The sequence below is a fragment of the Jaculus jaculus genome, chromosome 4 (genome assembly GCF_020740685.1).
Source record: "Jaculus jaculus isolate mJacJac1 chromosome 4, mJacJac1.mat.Y.cur, whole genome shotgun sequence".
NCBI classification, from domain to species: domain Eukaryota; kingdom Metazoa; phylum Chordata; class Mammalia; order Rodentia; family Dipodidae; genus Jaculus; species Jaculus jaculus.
The window spans coordinates 160,358,893-160,377,291 of record NC_059105.1 but is presented as its reverse complement, the minus strand read 5'-3'; the positions used below and the strand labels follow the sequence as shown (position 1 = coordinate 160,377,291).

The following is an 18,399-nucleotide window of genomic DNA, read 5'->3' as shown; positions in this document are numbered from 1 at the left end:
CCCTGAGACTCCATAGTGAATTCCAGGTCAGCCTGAGCTAGAGTGAGACCCTACCTTGAAAACCAAAATAAATAAATAAAATTTTGATTCAGAATTTTTAACTTTATTGAATACTGGCATCTTATTATGTTATCTTTATTTAACTAGCTGGTTTGTTGTTTTTTTTTTCTTTGAAGAGAACAGTTAAGTATTAAGGGTACAATATTTATATTTTAAATGTTTGAATTCAGGAAAGATATAAATATTTAATTACTGCTGAAATCCATTGAACACCTTGACTTGTTTTTTTTTTAGAGTAGTTTAAGTTCACAACAACATGGGTTAGAAAGTCGGGCGAGGTCCCTTGCCCTCTGACCCCAGTGTCAGTGTCCCACAGTACAGTGGCAGTGTGTTTGCTATTTCTGATGGCCCTCCGTGGACATGTCATCACCCCCTCCCTCAGAGTCCATAGTTTACAGTAGGACTCACTTTTACTGCACATTCAGTGGAGTTTCACCAGCAACCACAGTAACATAAGCCCATCTTGGTAGTAACATACAGACCACTCCCGTTGTCCTGACTGTCTTCCGTGCTCTGCCCGTCCTTTCTCCTCTCCTTTGTGGCTGGTGACTTTTGTTGTTTTGCCTTTTTGAGTCAAGGTCTTACTTTGTAGCCCAGGCTGGCGTAGAACTCACTGCGTAGCCCACACCGGCCTCAGATGCATCATAGTGCTCCTGTCTCAGTCTCCCAAGTTTTGGAATTCCAGGCACAATCTACCACACATCTGGCATGGAATTCTATATTCTGGGCTGGAGAAATGGCTTAGTGGTTAAGGCACTTACCTACAAAACCAAAGGACCCAGGTTCGATTCCCCAGGACCCACATAAGCCAGATGCTCAAGGTGGCGCACGCGTCTAGAGTTCATTTGTAGCGGCTGGAGGCCCTGGCGTGTCCATTCTTTCTCTGTCTGCCTCTCTTTCTCTCTGCTTCTTTCTCGCTCTCTCTCTCTCAAATAAATAAATAACTAAAAATATTTAAAGAAAATAAAAAAAAGAAATCTCTATTCCATGTCTCTATATACCACACCTACCGAAGAACATCTTGCTTGCTTCAAGTTTTGGTAGTTATGAAAAAAATAATTTATGCAACTTTATCTCATCAGAATTTCTTTAGCTATGGTTTATGAAATGCAGAATTTGGATTTACTCTTTTAATGCTTTCTTTCTTTTTTTTTTCTTTCTTCTTTCCAGCCTCCCTTCAGTTAATCTGTCTTCATTTTTGTTAACTCAAGAGTAACTAGCTGAGAGCCATCATAATGCCATTTATGACTTAACTAAAGCAAATTAATACCCTCAAAGTAGCTAGTAAAACATGTTTATTATTTTTGTAGAGTAATACAAAGTATAAAGGTTTTAAAAAATATTTTTAGTAGCTGGGTGTGGTGGCACACACCTTTAATTCTAGCGCTTGCAGTGGCAGAGATACAAGAATCATTGTGAGTTTGAGGTCAGCCTAAGACTACAGAGTGAGTTCAAGGTCAGCCTGAGCTGGAGTGAGACCCTCCCTAAAAAAGAAAAAAAAAAGTATTATATTTATTTGAGGAATGGAGGGAGAGAGAGGAAGGTCTCTTGCCGCTACAAATGAACTCCAGATATATGTACCACTTTGTGTATCTGGCTTTATATAGGTACTGAGGAATCAACCCCAGACCAACATGCTTTGCAAGCAGAAGCCTTTAACCTCTGAGGTGTCTCCCCAGCCAAGGTTTTTACTAAAAGTAAAAGCTGTAATTTCTTTCATTAGTGTTAACCCTATGGGAAGTAAGTACATAGAAATGAGCTGATAGTGCGAGCTACCTAGCATATATTGTCCTCTCAAGCTTTGATTCCTTAAGCTCAGACAACTCACCTTCCTCCCTCATTATCTCTCCTGTAAATGAAATATTCTTAAAGACTTTCTATGGTGTTTCGAAACAGAGTCTTGCTAGGTAAGACCAGGCCAGCCTGCCTCAGTTTCCCAAGTGCTGGGCTTAGTCATGTACCACAATACCTAGCTTAAAGACAACTTTTAAGGATTCTTAATCATTCTTTATGCCACTCAAGGAGTGGGTGTATGTGTTTTAACTAGAAATAAATGAAATATTATCTCCTGTGCTTCTGTGTTGCCTAATCTGATCGATTTTCAGACAGCAAAATGTAGAAATTTGTGCATTAGGCAAATTCTCACATCTGAGGTTCTCAACCAGAAACATTTGGTGACCGATTTTTAACATGATTCTGAGTGCACACACCATTTCTGTCTCACCTACTCTGAATGACTTGATTAAACTGGTGATAATACTGTAAGCATGTAAAGCAGAGAATGTAAGTGGCCACAAATGAATAAAAGCCTCAGGGTTTTGAAACACATTCTACTAAAACTCTAAGGGGAATATTGCATCAGCACAAGGGTATGGGTGTGACCTGTGATTATAAACTCATGAAGTGTCATAGTGTGATAAGAAGGCATTCTTAGGCATGTCAGAATTTGAAAGCTGCATTACTCATTTTCCTATAATGATTATTTTGGTAATTTACTATTTATTAAGAGATGCATCAAAATTTAGAACTCGAGAATAGGAAAGGCATTTAAAAGGTAGCTTTGCCAGGTGTGGTGGTGCATACCTTTAATCCCAGCACCTGGGAGACAGAGGTAGGAGGAGTGCCATGAGTTCAAGGTCACCCTGAGACTACATAGTGAATTCCAGGTCAGCCGGGGCCAGAGTGAGACCCTGCCTCAAAAAAAAAAAAAAAAAGGTAACTTTAAAATTCAATTTAATATTTTGAGAATTGACATCTCTATTCCCTGCTGAAGACTCACTCAATTTGAAGGATGGCATGAAACACCAACTCATGCCCAGAAACACATTAAACAGAAAGAAATACGTCTCAGATGCTGGCTGGGAAAACAAGTAAGGTTAGGCTTACTCTCTTCAGGTTGCAATTCTACTTGTGCAACCATGTTTCAGGCTGAGGCTGTGCAGCAGAAGCCAGAGATACCCCCAAGCTATTCACCCCAACCCGAGATTGCAGGAATGTGGTTAGTACACTTGATTGGGAAGAGAAAAAAAATCCCAAACACTTTTTTAAAAAAATTTATTTGAGAGCGACAGACAGAGAGAGAAAGACAGATAGAGGAGAGAGAGAGAATGGGCGCGCCAGGGCTTCCAGCCTCTGCAAATGAACTCCAGACACATGCACCCCCTTGTGCATCTGGCTAACGTGGGACCTGGGGAACCGAGCCTCGAACCGGGGTCCTTAGGCTTCACAGGCAAGCGCCTAACCGCTAAGCCATCTCTCCAGCCCCCAAACACTTTTTTTTTTATTTAAATATTTTTTTGTTCCTTATTTATTTATTTATTTGAGAGTGACAGACACAGAGAGAAAGACAGATAGAGGGAGAGAGAGAGAATGGGCGCGCCAGGGCTTCCAGCTTCTGCAAATGAACTCCAGACACGTGCGCCCCTTGTGCATCTGGCTAATGTGGGACCTGGGGAACCGAGCCTCGAACCGGGGTCCTTAGGCTTCACAGGCAAGCACTTAACCGCTAAGCCATCTCTCCAGCCCCCCAAACACTTTTTATAAAACTATCTAGTCTCACATGGTAACAACCAACTCAAAAGACTCCTGTGCTCTCTAAACATGTACCAGCAACAGGTAAGCAAGCAATTCCATAGCAGACACCATCCGCGTGTCCTCCGATTCCCTTTTGACACGTCTGCCTGGAAACAACATCAGATGACAAGGGGGGAGGACTCGGTCCCTAACACTGCCCCCCCCCCCCCCCCCGCTTAGGTGTCGGTGACAAGCGCCAGGTGGTTGTGCTTATGACAGACCAGCTATGAACTGAGGCTTCTATACTGTCCTTCCTCTGGTTCAGTTAACGGGCTTGAGTAAGTTACAGAAGTCAAACACAATTACTGGTTCATTATAAAAGACAAATGAGCTGAGCGCAGTGGCGCACGCCTTTAATCCAAGCACTTGGGAGGTAGAGGTAGGAGGATCGCCGTGAGTTCGAGGCCACCCTGAGACTCCATAGTGAATTCCAGGTCAGCCTGAGCTAGAGTGAGACCCTACCTCGAAAAACAAAACAATCAAATAGAAAAAGACAAATGAAGAGATACATGGGGGTGGGGGCGTGTAACCGAGAGGGGTTATGGATCTTCCAGTGCCTTCGCTGGAAATTGTCCAATGCATGCCCTTTAGTTCTTACGGAAACATCATTGCACAGCTATGATTTCATGTAGACTCAATGAAGAAATTCATGGGGAGGGACAATATTCTGGAGAGTCCAATGACCTACTGCTAGATCTGTAGATCAGAGCATTTTTTAATTAAAAAAAATTATTTGACAGCAGTGGGGGGGGGGGATGGAGGGAATGGGTGCATCAGGGCCTCCAGCCACTGCAAACAAACTCCAGACATGTGTGCTCCCTTGTGCATCTGGCTAATGTGGGTCCTGGGGAATCGAACCTGGGTCCTTTGGCTTTGCAGGCAAATGCCTTAACCGCTACGCCATCCCTCCAGCTTGATTTGAGCATTTTAAATTCTATGATCTCTCTTATGGGAGAGAAGTTCTAGTCTTTATGGTAGGTTAAAGGATGAAAAGAAAGGGAAAAGAGAGAGGGAGAAGTCATGGAGGGGGTGGCTGTGGTTAATCTGTGGTTTTATTGCCTGAGCAATTGGGGTTGTATTCAGAAAGTCTTTGCCAAGACCAATATGTTGAAGGGTTTCCCCTACTTTTTCCTCTAGCAGTTTCAAGAGTTTCAGGTCTTATGTTAAGGTCTTTAATCCATTTGGATTTAATTCTTGTGCATGGAGAGACAGAAGAACCTATTTTCATCTTTCTGCAGATAAATATTCAGTTTTCCCAGCACCATTTGCTGAAGAGGCTGTCTTTTCTCCAATGAGTATTTTTGGCATTTTTATCAAATATCAGGTGTCTATAGCTACCCAGACTTACATCTGGATCTTCTATTCTGTTCCATTGATCTACATGTCTGCCTTAAGTGCTGTTTTTGTTACTATGGCTCTGTAGTATAGGTTAAAATCAGGTATGGTGATACCACCGTGGCTGCTTTTTTTTTTTTTTTTTTGCACATGTGTGTAATATGTGTGGTGTGTTTGTGTGATACATGCATGTGTGTGCAGATGCATGTGCCTCTTGTGCATGCATGCATGCATGCAGAGGTGAGAGGAGAATGTTGAGTGTCTTCCTCTATTGCTCATTTGCTTGTCCATCTCTCACTGTTTGTCCCTCACAAAACCTGGAGCTGCCACTTGGGAAGACTGGCTGACCACCTCTGCCCCCACAGGGTAGTGATCTTACCTGCCCGAACCATTTCCTTAGCCTTGTAAAACTGTTTTCTGAACCTTACGTTGGAGGCCTGAAGTTCTTCAGTATTATTCTATGACTATTAAAATAAAAGGAGTTGGGCTGGAGAAATGGCTTAGCGGTTAAGCACTTGCCTGTGAAGCCTAAGGACTCCGGTTCAAGACTTGATTCCCCAGGATCCACGTTAGTCAGATGCACAAGGGGGTGCATGAGTAGCGTTGGTTTGCAGTGGCTGGAGGCCCTGGTGTGCCCATTCTCCCTCTTTCTCTCTCCCCCTCTTTTTCTCTCTCTGTCTGTCACTCTCAAATAAATAAATAAAAATGAACAAAAAGTTAAAATAATAAAAGGAGTTATGGGAGCAATAGTTAAAGCTCAAGTTATGTATATCATAATATCACAGACGTTTAAAGGGACTTGATGAAGAAAAAAAATGCTTGGGAATATTTGGAAACAAGCCGGCCATGGTGGCACACACCTTTAATCCCAGCACTCGGGAGGCAGAGGAAGGAGAATCGCTGTGAGTTCAAGGCCAGCGTGAGACTACAGAGTAAATCACAGGCCAGCCTGGAAATGGCATGAACACTGACTGCATTCTCTCCTACCTTTACCAAGAGCTATCAGCAGAGGCTCAAGGTGGCAAAGCACATCGTCTGTGTGTTTCTGACACTTGGAATAACGCCTGCCGTTTCATTTCTACTCAGCAAATCTCAAGGAAGTTCTGGCTTGGAACCTTCCGCAGGTGATTTCAGGGAGCATAGCTTCCATAGTTTAAACTAAGTTCAGTAGCCAGTGCTAAAGCTAGAAACCACCCACGTGTCCATCAACAAGAAGAACGCTGTCCGTCAACAGGAGAATGGCGAAATTAAATGTGACATATTTGCATAGTGGCTTCTACCAAACAATAGTGGGGAAATCTTGCCTCAGGCATTAACATGGACAGATCTTGCTGATGTTGTAATAAATAACAGAAATCAAATGTAGAAGTATACAGTATTATTCCATTTGCAGAATTAGCCAAATAAATCTATGGAGAAAGGATAGTGATGGTCCTGGAGGAGAGGATTGTGACTGGGAAGTAGAAAGGAAGCAACGAGTACTAGTCTCTGAAGGATTTTGAGTAATGAAGTTCTAGAATTTTCTTTTTTTAACCTTACCTGGGCCACACATATGTAAAAATTAATGAATTGTGCATTTAAGATTTGGGCATCTTATTTTAAGTTACACTTAAGTTTAAACATCCATAAACAGAATCAATAGGAAAAACACTTGCAATATGGAGGATGGAAAGGAGTTAGTATCAAAAATACTCAAACAGATCCTACAAATTTAAGAAGGGGAAGGGGAACAAAGGAAACAGTATAAAAGAGGAAAGGAGGCTATAGTTGGGGGAGCACACAAAGTGGGGGGGGGACAGGAATAAAGAGGTGAGAAAAGGAAATAAAACACAAAATTTGTTTGAAATGCACCATAACGAAACTGAATTCTTTGTATACTATTAAAGATACATTAACTACATGAAAAAGAAAATGAGCAAAGGAAATTCAGAGTTCCAAAAATTGCAAAAGCATTTCCTTTGGCTCAGAAATCTCACTTCTTGGGCTAGAGAGATGGTTCAGCAGCTAAGGTACTTTGCCTGCAAAGCCTAAAAACACAGGTTCGATTCCCTAGTACCTACATAAAGCTGGATGCACAAAGTGGCACATGTGTCTGGAGTTTGTTTGCAGTGGCTGGAGGTCTTAGCACCCATTTCTCTCTCCCCTTCTCTTTCTGTCTCTTTCTCTTTCTGCTTGCAAATAAATTAAAAAAAATTTTAAATGTAAAAAATGTTGGCATACTCCACAGTTACAAAGATATCTCTTATGCATTATTTTTAAAAACTTAATGTCTTGCTTAAATATTTTTACCTGAAATGTATGTAAAATTGATTTTCTTATGTAGTATAAGGATCAAAATATTTTTCTCTAGATGCATTTCATGATGGCTTGTTTATTGAAAGCACTGTGACTTTCCCCAGCACATTGCGTTTACTAAAGACGATATATGTGCAGTTCTTTGTCTGAATTCTGCTTTATTCCACTTATGGCCTCATCTAACTTTGTGTCAACTATGTTCTGATTACAGTAGCTTTCTAATAAGTATTTGATTGGGCACTATAAATCCACTCACAACTGTTCTGCAAGATCAACGTTGCTATTCTTGACTTTTTACATTTCTGTATGATTCTCAAAAATCAAATTATCATCTTCTATGCTAAACCGACTGTGATTTTGTGCCATAAACATAAAAGGGATATTGACAGTCTCACAATATGAACCTTCTGAATCATGCACATGGTTTGTCTCCATTTGTTTAGATTGGTAAGTTCTTTCTTTCTTTGATAGTCGTAGTATTGAGTTCTGAACATCTTGCATTACACTTAATCCTAGGTATTTTGTGTTATTAGAACTGCTATTATTTTAAGTTCCCCTTCCTATTTCCTTTTTTATATAAAATATTTATTTACTTGCAGAGAGAATTATGAATAAATGGCATGCCGGGGCCTCTTGCTGCTGCAAAAGAATTATAGACACACTTTTTTTTTTGGTTCATTTTTTACTTATTTATTTGAGAGTGACAGACAGAGAAAGAAAGAGACAGAGAGAGAGAGAGATTGAGAACACCAGCCACTGCAAACGAACTCCAGACACGTGCGCCCCCTTGTGCATCTGGCTAACGTGGGACCTGGGGAACCGAGACTCGAACCGGGGTCCTTAGGCTTCACAGGCAAGCACTTAACCGCTAAGCCATCTCTCCAGCCCATAGATACACTTTTTGCATCTGACTTTATATGGATACAGGGGAATTGGCTCTGGACTAACCCAGGCTGTCAGGCTTTGCAAGCAAGTTCCTTCAACCCTTGAGCCATCTCACCTCCCTTTCTATTTCTTTTTTTTAAAATATTTTTATTTTTATATATTTATTTGAGAGAGAGAAAGAGGCAGATAGAGAAAGAATGGGGACACCAGGGCCTTCAGCCACTGCAAACGAACTCCAGACACATGTTCCACCTTGTGCATCTGGCTTACATGGATCCTTGGGAATTGAACCAGGGTCCTTTGGCTTTGCAGGCAAGTGCCTTAAATGCTAGGCCATTTCATCAGCCAGCTGTCTATTTCTTTGTTACTGATATTTAAGTGCAATTTCGTGTATATGATGATAAAATATCCGGGACATTATTAAACATATATTTACATTTAATTTTCATATTTGCATTTCTTCTCTGACCATATTGTTATCATTTTGGCACTTCAATCTCCTTTGTACTTATACCTGTAAAACCTTACCCTCTGATCTCATTATCCTTGAAGCCATAAATATTGTTTACTTTTGTCACTGATATTTGATCTGATATTCAGATTCATTTACTCCTGCTGTCTTTTCTCTCTGAATATACTCATCCTCCCTAGGAGGTGCTTTCTCTTTGATTTCTTCTCTTTCACCCTTCTGTCTAATGTCAGCTTCACAGAAATAACAGGGCATAGCAGGAGCCTTAATACGATATTATCCTGAATGACTCTCGTCATCAGGGAAGTTTAGCTTATGTAGAAAAGAATCAAAACCAAGATCCTTGCCACCTCCGGTTTTGTGTGATGCTATAAAGCACTATCATTCTTTTTTTTTTTTTTTAATTTGATTTATTAGTTTTCTTTTCATCAAATACAGGCAGTTTGGTACCATTGTTTAGGCTCATCTATGATCTACCCCCTCCCATTAGACCCTCCTTGTTGAGGTAAATGGGTCGTGCATTGTGGAGTTAGTCCCCAGTTATTGGTATGCTAAATGTTTCTGCAAATCATGACCCAACATGTGACTCTGACATTCTTTCCGCCCCCTCTTCTGCAAAATTTCCCTGAGCCATGTTGGGTTCATTTTTGGTCTGCTTCAGAAGCACTATCATTCTTTTGCCATAGTCAAAAGACAAATTTCATCTAAAATGAAGACATGTCAGAAAACCAACATTTTACACTGTAGAATTTGGTTACCTATGAGCCCCAAATGAATAGGTGCCTTGCAGACAGGTGCTATTTCATTTGCCATCTACAGGCACAAGGTCAGGGCAAGGGGAGCCAGTGCCATTATTAGATCTGTATTTCACTGGTGCCTCCACTAGTTAACTTGACTAGTTAACTTCTGACGATGTTAGGTTAAGAGTCTTTACCCAAGCGAGGTGAGGAAAGGCAGGTATTTCCTAAAAGAACAACCACAGATTAATCATTAATGCTACAGACAAAGTAAAGCTGGGCTATTCTTTGGGTAAAAATGTTGGTGGGTGGGAGAGAGAGAGAGAGAGTGGGGGAGGGAGAGCAAGTGAAGAGTGTAATAGAGAGGCTGAGAAAACCTGGTCAAAGTCCGAGTTAAAGCTTAGGTAACATAAAAATTTGGCAAGAGATAGTGTCATAGGTTTAATTCTTTAGTGAGCATATAAAATAATAGGCTTCTTTTCTTAAAGTTTATTTTATTTTATTTATTAGAGAGAGAGAAGGGGGGGAGAAGAGAGGCAGGGAGAGATAGAGGCAGATATAGAGAATGGGCATGCCAGGGCCTTCAGCCACTGCAAATGAACTCCAGATGCATGTGCAACCTTGTGCATCTGGCTTATGTGGGTCCTGGGGCATCAAACCTGGGTCCTTTGACTTCTCAGTCAAACACCTTAACTGCTAAGCCATCCCTCCAGCCCAAGGAGGATCGCAGTGAGTTCAAGGCCACCCTGAGACTACAGAGTGAATTCCAGGTCAGCCTGGGCTAGAGTGAGACCCTACTTTGAAAATAAAAATAAATAAAATAATAGGCTTCTTTATTCATTTTCAAACTACCCTCCTGCATCACCCTCCCTTGTCTAGTCCTTCCATTTGCCTTCTCTCTTGTATTCTAAACAACATATCATTCAGGCATTGCCTAACTTTGTAGTTTAGTCCTCACGGAGTAACTTCATGCTTTAGTAAACTTCTTTTATAGTCTTTGGCAATGTTTTCCCCTTTTCTTTCAACCTATAACTGGAAGGGCACTAAGTTCTTTTGTTCTTCTCTTACCTCTTTGAATTCACAAAAATAATATAGCAAAGGAAGCAATGAAAGGGGAATGTAATCATATTCATACATGAAAATGTCCCAGTGAAGCCATTCCTTTACGAAGTTAATATATGCCGCTAACATTGGAGAAAAATATACAAAATGTATTTCTTATCACCATGTTTATTCTGGTTCCTCTTCTAATAAAGGTCAAATCTAACATTCTGGAGTCATAATGGAATAGACTCATTGAAAATTAAGGAAAATAATATTTGTAGCAGTACCTAGAAAATATGTGGTTAGCAATTTTTAATATTAAATTTTTAAATATTACTTTATTTATTTATTTTGTTATTTATGAGAGGGGAGAGATGGAAAGAGAGAATGGGCGCACCAGAACCTCTAGCCACTGCAAACGAACTCCAGATGCATGCACCACCTTGTGCATTAGGCTTATGTGGTTTCTGGGGACTTGAACCTGGGTCTTTAGCCTTTGCAGGGTAGTGCATCAACTGCTAAGCCATCTCGCCAGCCCTAAATTTCATTCTTTAATGACAAAACAGATTAACCAGAAAGTGAGAAGATGAACTACTGTAGCAACATTTCTGTCATTTTTAGCCCCATCTTCCAAATTGTTTACAAGGTTTTTATATCTGACCTTTATGATAACAAACGGCAAATAAACATCACTCTTATTCCAAAGTTCAGTTTTGTGTTATCTTTTCCCCCCTCAAAGCATTTCAACCTCCCTACACTTCCACATTTCCACCTTACATAGCTTCCATACCTGAAGAATAGCTAAAGTTAATGCTGATACTAATCTCTACTTTTCCTATCTGTTAGGGCATAGTGAAAATTCCAGATCTCCACTTACTGGTCATGTGATTTTAGATAAATAGCTTAACCTCTTGAGACAATGGTTTCTGTAAAATAGGTATAGTAGTAAAAATTAGAATAAATAAATAGAGAGGTTATAACACATAATGTGCATATAATTCTTATATACATATACATTATATATCATTCATATATGCATATGCATATACATATATATTTATATATTTAGTATGTATATAGTATATGTTTGCATGTATGTTGAACTCACGTACAAAGATAATTTTTCAACAGACAACCATATCGTTTCTCTGGCATTGTTTCATTCCACCTTGTGACTTGTGGCGTGCTTCCCCGTGCCTTACCTTTTACATAATCATTCTTCTGAACTAGCACTTCAACTCTCTTTCCTATAGCGCCCTTATCTGCTCTGATTCAGGCAGCTACTAATTGACACCCACAGGGTTAAACCTGGCTGCTGGAGTCATCCCTCCTCCCGCGAGTCCCCTTTTTCACTGTGGGCTGGCAGCTGTCCTAACTGCCTACTGAAGCCAAATGCTTGAGGAGAGAGAGAGAGTAAGGAACCAGTCATGAATCCTTTCCAGAAAAATGAGTCCAAAGAAACACTTTTTTCACCTGTTTCCACTGAAGAGGTACTGCCTAGACCTCCCAGCCCTCCACAAAAGCCATCACCGGTAAGTTCCTACATTCAGCTTATACCTGATAGTCATAGCCTTATTTGTTCGTCTTTCCTCTTTGGCTTCTAGAACCTCATGCTGAGCTTTGTTAGGGCATAAAAACTATTCTCTCTTTGGAATTAGAATTCACCTGAAAAATCACTTTAAAACAGAAGCTTCTTTTGCTTAAAGAGAGCAAACAGTAGGTTTAGGTAGTCAGAGGTCGTCAGTAGGAACTCGAAGCTTTTCGTTGCACATTCTGAGTTTCCTTGGAGGAGAAAAAGCAATTTGAATGTCCAGGGAAACTTGGCAAGCATTCCTGTCTGGAGAACTGTGTGTGATTGTTCTGTCTACCAATATGAAAACTCAGCCTTTAGTTTCCCCTGTGTACTTCTTTTGGACACCAACAGTTTGAGAATAGAGTCACTCTCTGTTGCTACGTGTTCCCACTTTACAGTGGGAGATTGAATAGAGAAAGAAAGACGTGTCTTGCACTATATATGTTAAAACACTTCCAAATGTATTATCTCATTCAAGCTTCTTCATATCATAGCAAAATCTTCTACACTGAGAGGTTATAGTAATAGCTACATTTGCTGAGCTATTTATGTCAGCCAAGTGGGGGTGTTCTTCGTTTCTTTGGAATAGCAGAACTGAGACACAGAGGCACAAATAGTGAAATAGCATCATTATGTTAACACAGTTGGTGACTGTGTGAATAGCTTATGACAGTAAATTCCAGGTTGCATAGCACTCAAGTTGTAAACTGGCAAGATACAAAGCCAGTTTATTGAATCTCTGCAAGCAAATTATTATCATATGTTAGCATGTATTTATATTTGAGAAAGTTGTTTATGCATATTTATATTGGTTAAATGAATACATTCGTTTATTATATCTATTTCATCAATTATCTCATTAAACTTTTTTTTTTTTTTTTTTTCTGATGTAGGGTCTCACTCTAGCATTGGCTGACCTGGAATTCATTATGTAGTCTTAGGGTGGCCTCAACCTCAGTGATCCTCCTACCTCTGCCTTCCGAGTGCTGGAATTAAAAGCGTGCACCACCTTGCCTGGCTTCATTAAACATTTTTAATTTTTTTATTTACTTATTTGAGAAAGTGAGAGAGAGAAAGAGGCAGATAGAGAGAAAGAGCATGGGCATGCCAGGATCTCCAGCCACTGTAAGCAAACTCCAGATGCAGGCTCTAGCTTGTGCATGTGGCTTATGTAGGTCCTGGGAAATTGGACCTGGGTCCTTTGTCTTTTCAGGCAAGCGCCTGAACCACTAAGCCATCTCTCCAGCCCAATCATCTCATTTTCAAGAATACTAATAACGAGGTACAGCAATATAAATCTCATGATAAGAATGAATGCCCCCAAGAACAGACTATCTCTATCCCCTCATGTTAGCTGAGCTATTATATTGGGAAGGGATTTGAAGTAAAATGAAATTCTTTTATTTATTTATTTTTTTTGGTTTTTCGAGGTAGAGTCTCGCTCTAGTCCAGGCTGACCTGGAATTCACTATGTACTCTCGGGATGGCTTGAACTCATAGCAATCCTCCTGCCTCTGCCTCCTGAGTGCTGGGATTAAAGGTGTGTGTCACCGCACCCAGCTAAAATATGACCTTCTCTTTATATTCTGACTTACATGATGCATGAAATAGCATACTTATTCTAGTGTCCTGGATTATAATGAGAAGGTTATAAAGGGCTGGAGAGATGGATTAGCGGTTAAGGCACTTTGCCTACAAAGCCAAAGGATCCAGGTTCAATTCCCCAGAACCCATGTAAGCCAGGTGTGCAAGGTGGTACATACATCTGGAGTTCGTTTGCAGTGGCTGAAGGCCCACTCTCTGTCTGCCTCTCTCTCAAATAAACAAATAAAATATTTAAAGTAGGTTATAGGGCTGGAGGGATGGCTTAGTGGTTAAGGCGTTTGCCTGTGAAGCCTAAGGACCCAGGTTCAATTCTCCAGGGCCCACGTCAGCCAGATGCACAAGGGGGCGCACACATCTGGAATTTGTTTGCAGTGGCTGGAGGCCCTGGCACGCCCATTCTCTCTCTCCCTCTTTCTCTGTCAAATAAATAAATAAAATATTTTTTTTTATAAAAGAAGGTTATAGACCCTCATTAGTGGACACTTAATTTCATGACCAATCACCTTCCTTTAGGAATCTCGGCAGTCTGTATCGGGCTCTATGTCTGCCTTTGGCAGTCTAATCTGAAGCTGTCATTTCTATAGTACTGCCAGTGTTCCCTCCCAGAGTGGGGTACATGACAGGTGAAGACAAAAGGGATCAGTCTGTATCAAGTGTTCCATAGACCCTCTCCTCATTCTGCTCCTAGTGATAAATACGAGCATCCTTTTGCCTAGAGCCCTAGGCTTTCATGCAGGGTGTATGAGAACAGAGAAGGTCTGAGTCAAGTAATGTCTGAGCAATTTCATGTTAAATAAATCAATAACAAAAGGTAATATTCAGATCGGTTTCTTTTACTCCCAAATCAGCAATTGAAGCAGATTTAGTGTGGCACTAGCTGTTTTATGAAACGACCACTGTTCCATATTAACCAACATGTAATGATTAAAAATACGTGAGTTTAATGAGACATGGTGGGGCACGCCAGTAATCTGAGCTACTTGGGAGGTTGCGGTAGGAGGATCGCAAAGTGGAGGTTAGCTTGGCAACATCACGAGACCTCCTTCTGGAAGAAGGAAGGAGAAGGGGTGGACTTTTATTGTGGAATAAAACTTAGTGGTTGGAAGGGAAAACTGCTCATGCTCGAACTGTTGCCTTTCTGTTGCACAGAAAATCTGTGGCTCCAAATATCCCCTGAGCATTGCCTTCATTGTGGTGAATGAATTCTGCGAGCGTTTCTCCTATTATGGCATGAAAGGTAATTCCGTGTCTCAGAGTCTTCTAAACAGCATGTGTGCAGCAGCCTGGTCTCCTTGTATGTACTTGTTTTCCCCTTTTTCATCCTTTCTGCCTTGGTACAAATTGGTCCTTTCCTTTGGCCATGAGAGTAAATGCCTCATAAGATTTTTCCTTAATAACTCAAGATCAAAAAGACCTGACAGAAGCCTGGCGTGGTGGTGCAAGCCTTTAATCCCAGCACTTGGGAGGTAGAGGTAGGAGGATCGCCATGAGTTCAAAGCCACCCTGAGACTGCATAGTGAATTCCAGGTCAGCCTGGGCTAGAGCAAGACACTACCTTGAAAAATAAAAAAATAAAAAATAAAAACAAAAACAAAAGGCCTGACAGAACCAGAACACTCTCGATGGCTTAGCGGTTAAGTGCTTGCCTGTGAAGCCTAAGGACCCCAGTTCAAGGCTCGATTCCCCAGGACCCATGTTAGCCAGAAGCATAAGGGGGTGCATGCGTCTGGAGTTTGTTTGCAGTGGCTGGAAGCCCTGGCGTGCCCATTACCTCTCTGTCTGTCTCTTTCTCTCCCTCTCTCTCTGTCACTTTCAAATAAATAAATAAAAATGAACAAAAAAAAAATTTTAAAAAAGAATTCTCTCCCTCTCTCTCTCTCTCTCTCTCTGAGACTCTCCCTTTTGCTCTCTCACATAAAAAAACAAGTCCAGTCTGTTGGGCTTCCTCAAAAAAAAAAAAAAAAAAAAGAATATAAGTGAGGCTGGCTATGGCAGTGCATGCCTTGGGTCCCAGCACTTGGGAGGCAGAGGTAGGAGGATGGCTGTGAGTTTGAGGTCACCCTGAGACTATACAGTGGGTCAGCCTGGGCTAGAGTGAGACCCTACCTTGAAAACCAGCCAACCAAACAAACAAAAGAATAAAAGTGGAACTTCCGACCTTTGAACTAGATGATTCTGGGAAGCAGAAGGAAGAGGTAATGGTAGTGTCATGTGAACTTCCTTACTGGCCTACATGATTATTTCTCTATGGATACATGGTCTGCAGGGAGGGGCACTGCATTTGTGCACACAGCATAGCCTCATTGACTCTCCTAATTCCCACATGAGCCTGACTTGTATACCTGGTGCCACTTACTTCTCAGTAATTTCACTCATGGAAGTGATACAGGCCAAGTTTACCTTCACAGACAGAGAACAAATGCATTTCACCACAGGTCATTGGAATGAATCTATCTTTTTTTGTTTGTTTGTTTCGTGTCATCCCAGCTGTGCTGACCCTATACTTCCTGTATTTCCTGCACTGGAATGAAGACACCTCCACGTCAGTGTACCACGCGTTCAGCAGCCTCTGCTATTTCACTCCCATCCTGGGAGCAGCCATCGCCGATTCCTGGCTGGGCAAATACAAGTAAGGCGGGTTATGGCCCCAGAAGCTTCACGGAGTCATTGTGCAGAAAGCCATCACTTCCAACCTCTTCCCTCCAAAGAATAACAAGGCACCTGTATGTATGGCAAATAAGTCCAGTGCTGACAACATACACACACACACACACACACACACACACACACACACACACACACACAAATATTACTTTCCATGTCAGTTTTTTTCCTAATGTTTCTTATTTCTTCAATCAAGAGTTCCCCTTTAAGGGCTGGAGAGATAGCTTAGCGCTTAAGCGCTTGCCTGTGAAGCCTAAGGACCCCGGTTCGAGGCTCGGTTCCCCAGGTCCCATGTTAGCCAGATGCACAAGGGGGCACACGCGTCTGGAGTTCGTTTGCAGAGGCTGGAAGCTCTGGCGCACCCATTCTCTCTCTCTCCCTCTATCTGTCTTTCTCTCCGTGTCTGTCGCTCTCAAATAAATAAACTAAAAAAAAAAAAGAGTTCCCCTTTAAAATCTGATTTTAGTCTTCACCCTATAGTTTAAGACAAAATCTAGCTTTTTGAAAATATTTTACTATTTACTTGACAGAGAAAGAGGGAGAGAAAGAGACAGAGTGAATGAATGAGCCAGGGCCTCCAGCCACTGCAAACAAACTCTAGATGCATGCTCCCCCTTGTGCATCTGGCTAACGTGGGTCCTGGGGAATCGAACCTGAGTCCTTTGGCTTTGCAGACAAATGCCTTAACTAAGCTAAGCCATCTCTCCAGCCCCAGATCTTGTTTTTATTGTCAGTGAGGATAAAGATTGGTACCCACCAGCATATTTACAATTGCAGTGACGTTAAAGCGGTTACTGGCACTTTCTCCATGTCGTCTCCAGGTTGACCTGTCCTGTACCTCCTTCAGCATCTTTTTTTTAAAAAAAAAAAATTATTTATTTATTTATTTATTTGAGGTAGAGTCTCACTCTAGCCCAGGCTGACCTGGCATTCACTATATAGTCTTAGGGTGGCCTCGAACTCATGGTGATCCTCCTACCTCTGCCTCCCGAGTGCTGGGATTAAAGGCGTGCACCACCATGCCTGGCTCTTCCTTCAGCATCTTGTCATGAGTCCTTCTTTTTAGCTCTTTTCCATCTGTGTTTCTCTCCTAGTCCCTTTCTGTAGCTTCCTTCTGAAGAATATAATAATTCTCATGAGTTAATTTAAAACAGTAGTCCATTCCGTTCAGTATCTTTTAAGATCCCATAAATGGTGCCAAGGGATGTGGTATAATGTCACCATTGTCTTCAATAACATTACCCTTATAGGCTAGAGAATGACCTTAGATGCCCATTATCTATTAATTTTCTATGGCTTTGGTACTCATAGATTTGTCTGAAGTAGCATTTCTCAAAGTACAAGCCTTATTGTATAGGATATAATGGATTATGTGGGAGAATAAAGCTTTCATGATCAAATAAGTTTGGAAAAATTCTAGGCTGAACAACCCTGAAAGTATTTTCCTACTATATAACTTCATATAGTCTCTAAGTAGTTAGCATGCACTGTAAAAATCTCCAAGAGAAAGTTAAGGTAGGTAGGTAGTGTTTTTCTGAAGTAGTCTGACGATGAAATATTTTCTAAGGGAATTTTGTAGATCTAGTGTCTGAAGGAATCCTAACTGCAAATACTGATTTATATCTCAATTTGACATATATATGCTCAAAAGTATTTAATAATACCTAATATATATCTAGAGACCCAATTCAGTACCAATCCCAGTCAGTTAACTATATAGAGGAATGATGGGCAGGTGATTACATTTGCTATCTATGACATGATAATCACCAAGTTCTCCAGGTGGAAATTGGCACTATGTGTAGAACCAAACAACAAAAAAAAAGTAAAGCTGTGGTCTATTTATTCATTTGTATGATAAAGACTGACATTGCAGGTTTATTTATCTTTCAAATAACTTCCTTTAAGATTGAAGAAGTACAGTTTCAGGATTTAGTAAGCAATAGCTTCCTGTTTCAGAGGTTTTAATCTAGTTTAGTCTACTTGCCCTCTCAACAATCTTGCTTGAGATTTAACAAGAAAAAAGAACTTTAAAGCCCATTTATTCATTATTTATAGACAGAGCCTCATGAAACCATGCTGGCTTTGGATGCACTGTGTAACTGAGAGTGACCTCGAACCTCTGATCCTCCTGCCTCTATCTCCCGAGTGCCGAGATT

The 18,399-nt window shown here is 40.9% G+C and overlaps 1 protein-coding gene across 1 annotated transcript in view; it reads left to right on the top strand.

Moving 5' to 3' along the window:
• The first annotated feature begins 11,685 nt into the window (after positions 1-11,685).
• Positions 11,686-18,399, top strand: part of Slc15a2 (solute carrier family 15 member 2) — a 44,298-nt gene continuing 37,584 nt past the window's right edge. Inside the window, exons 1-3 of the mRNA XM_045148304.1 lie at positions 11,686-11,930; positions 14,726-14,813; positions 16,064-16,205. Coding sequence (XP_045004239.1) covers positions 11,826-11,930; positions 14,726-14,813; positions 16,064-16,205 — 335 coding nt within the window. The 5' untranslated portion in view covers positions 11,686-11,825. The remainder of the gene's footprint in view (positions 11,931-14,725; positions 14,814-16,063; positions 16,206-18,399) is intronic.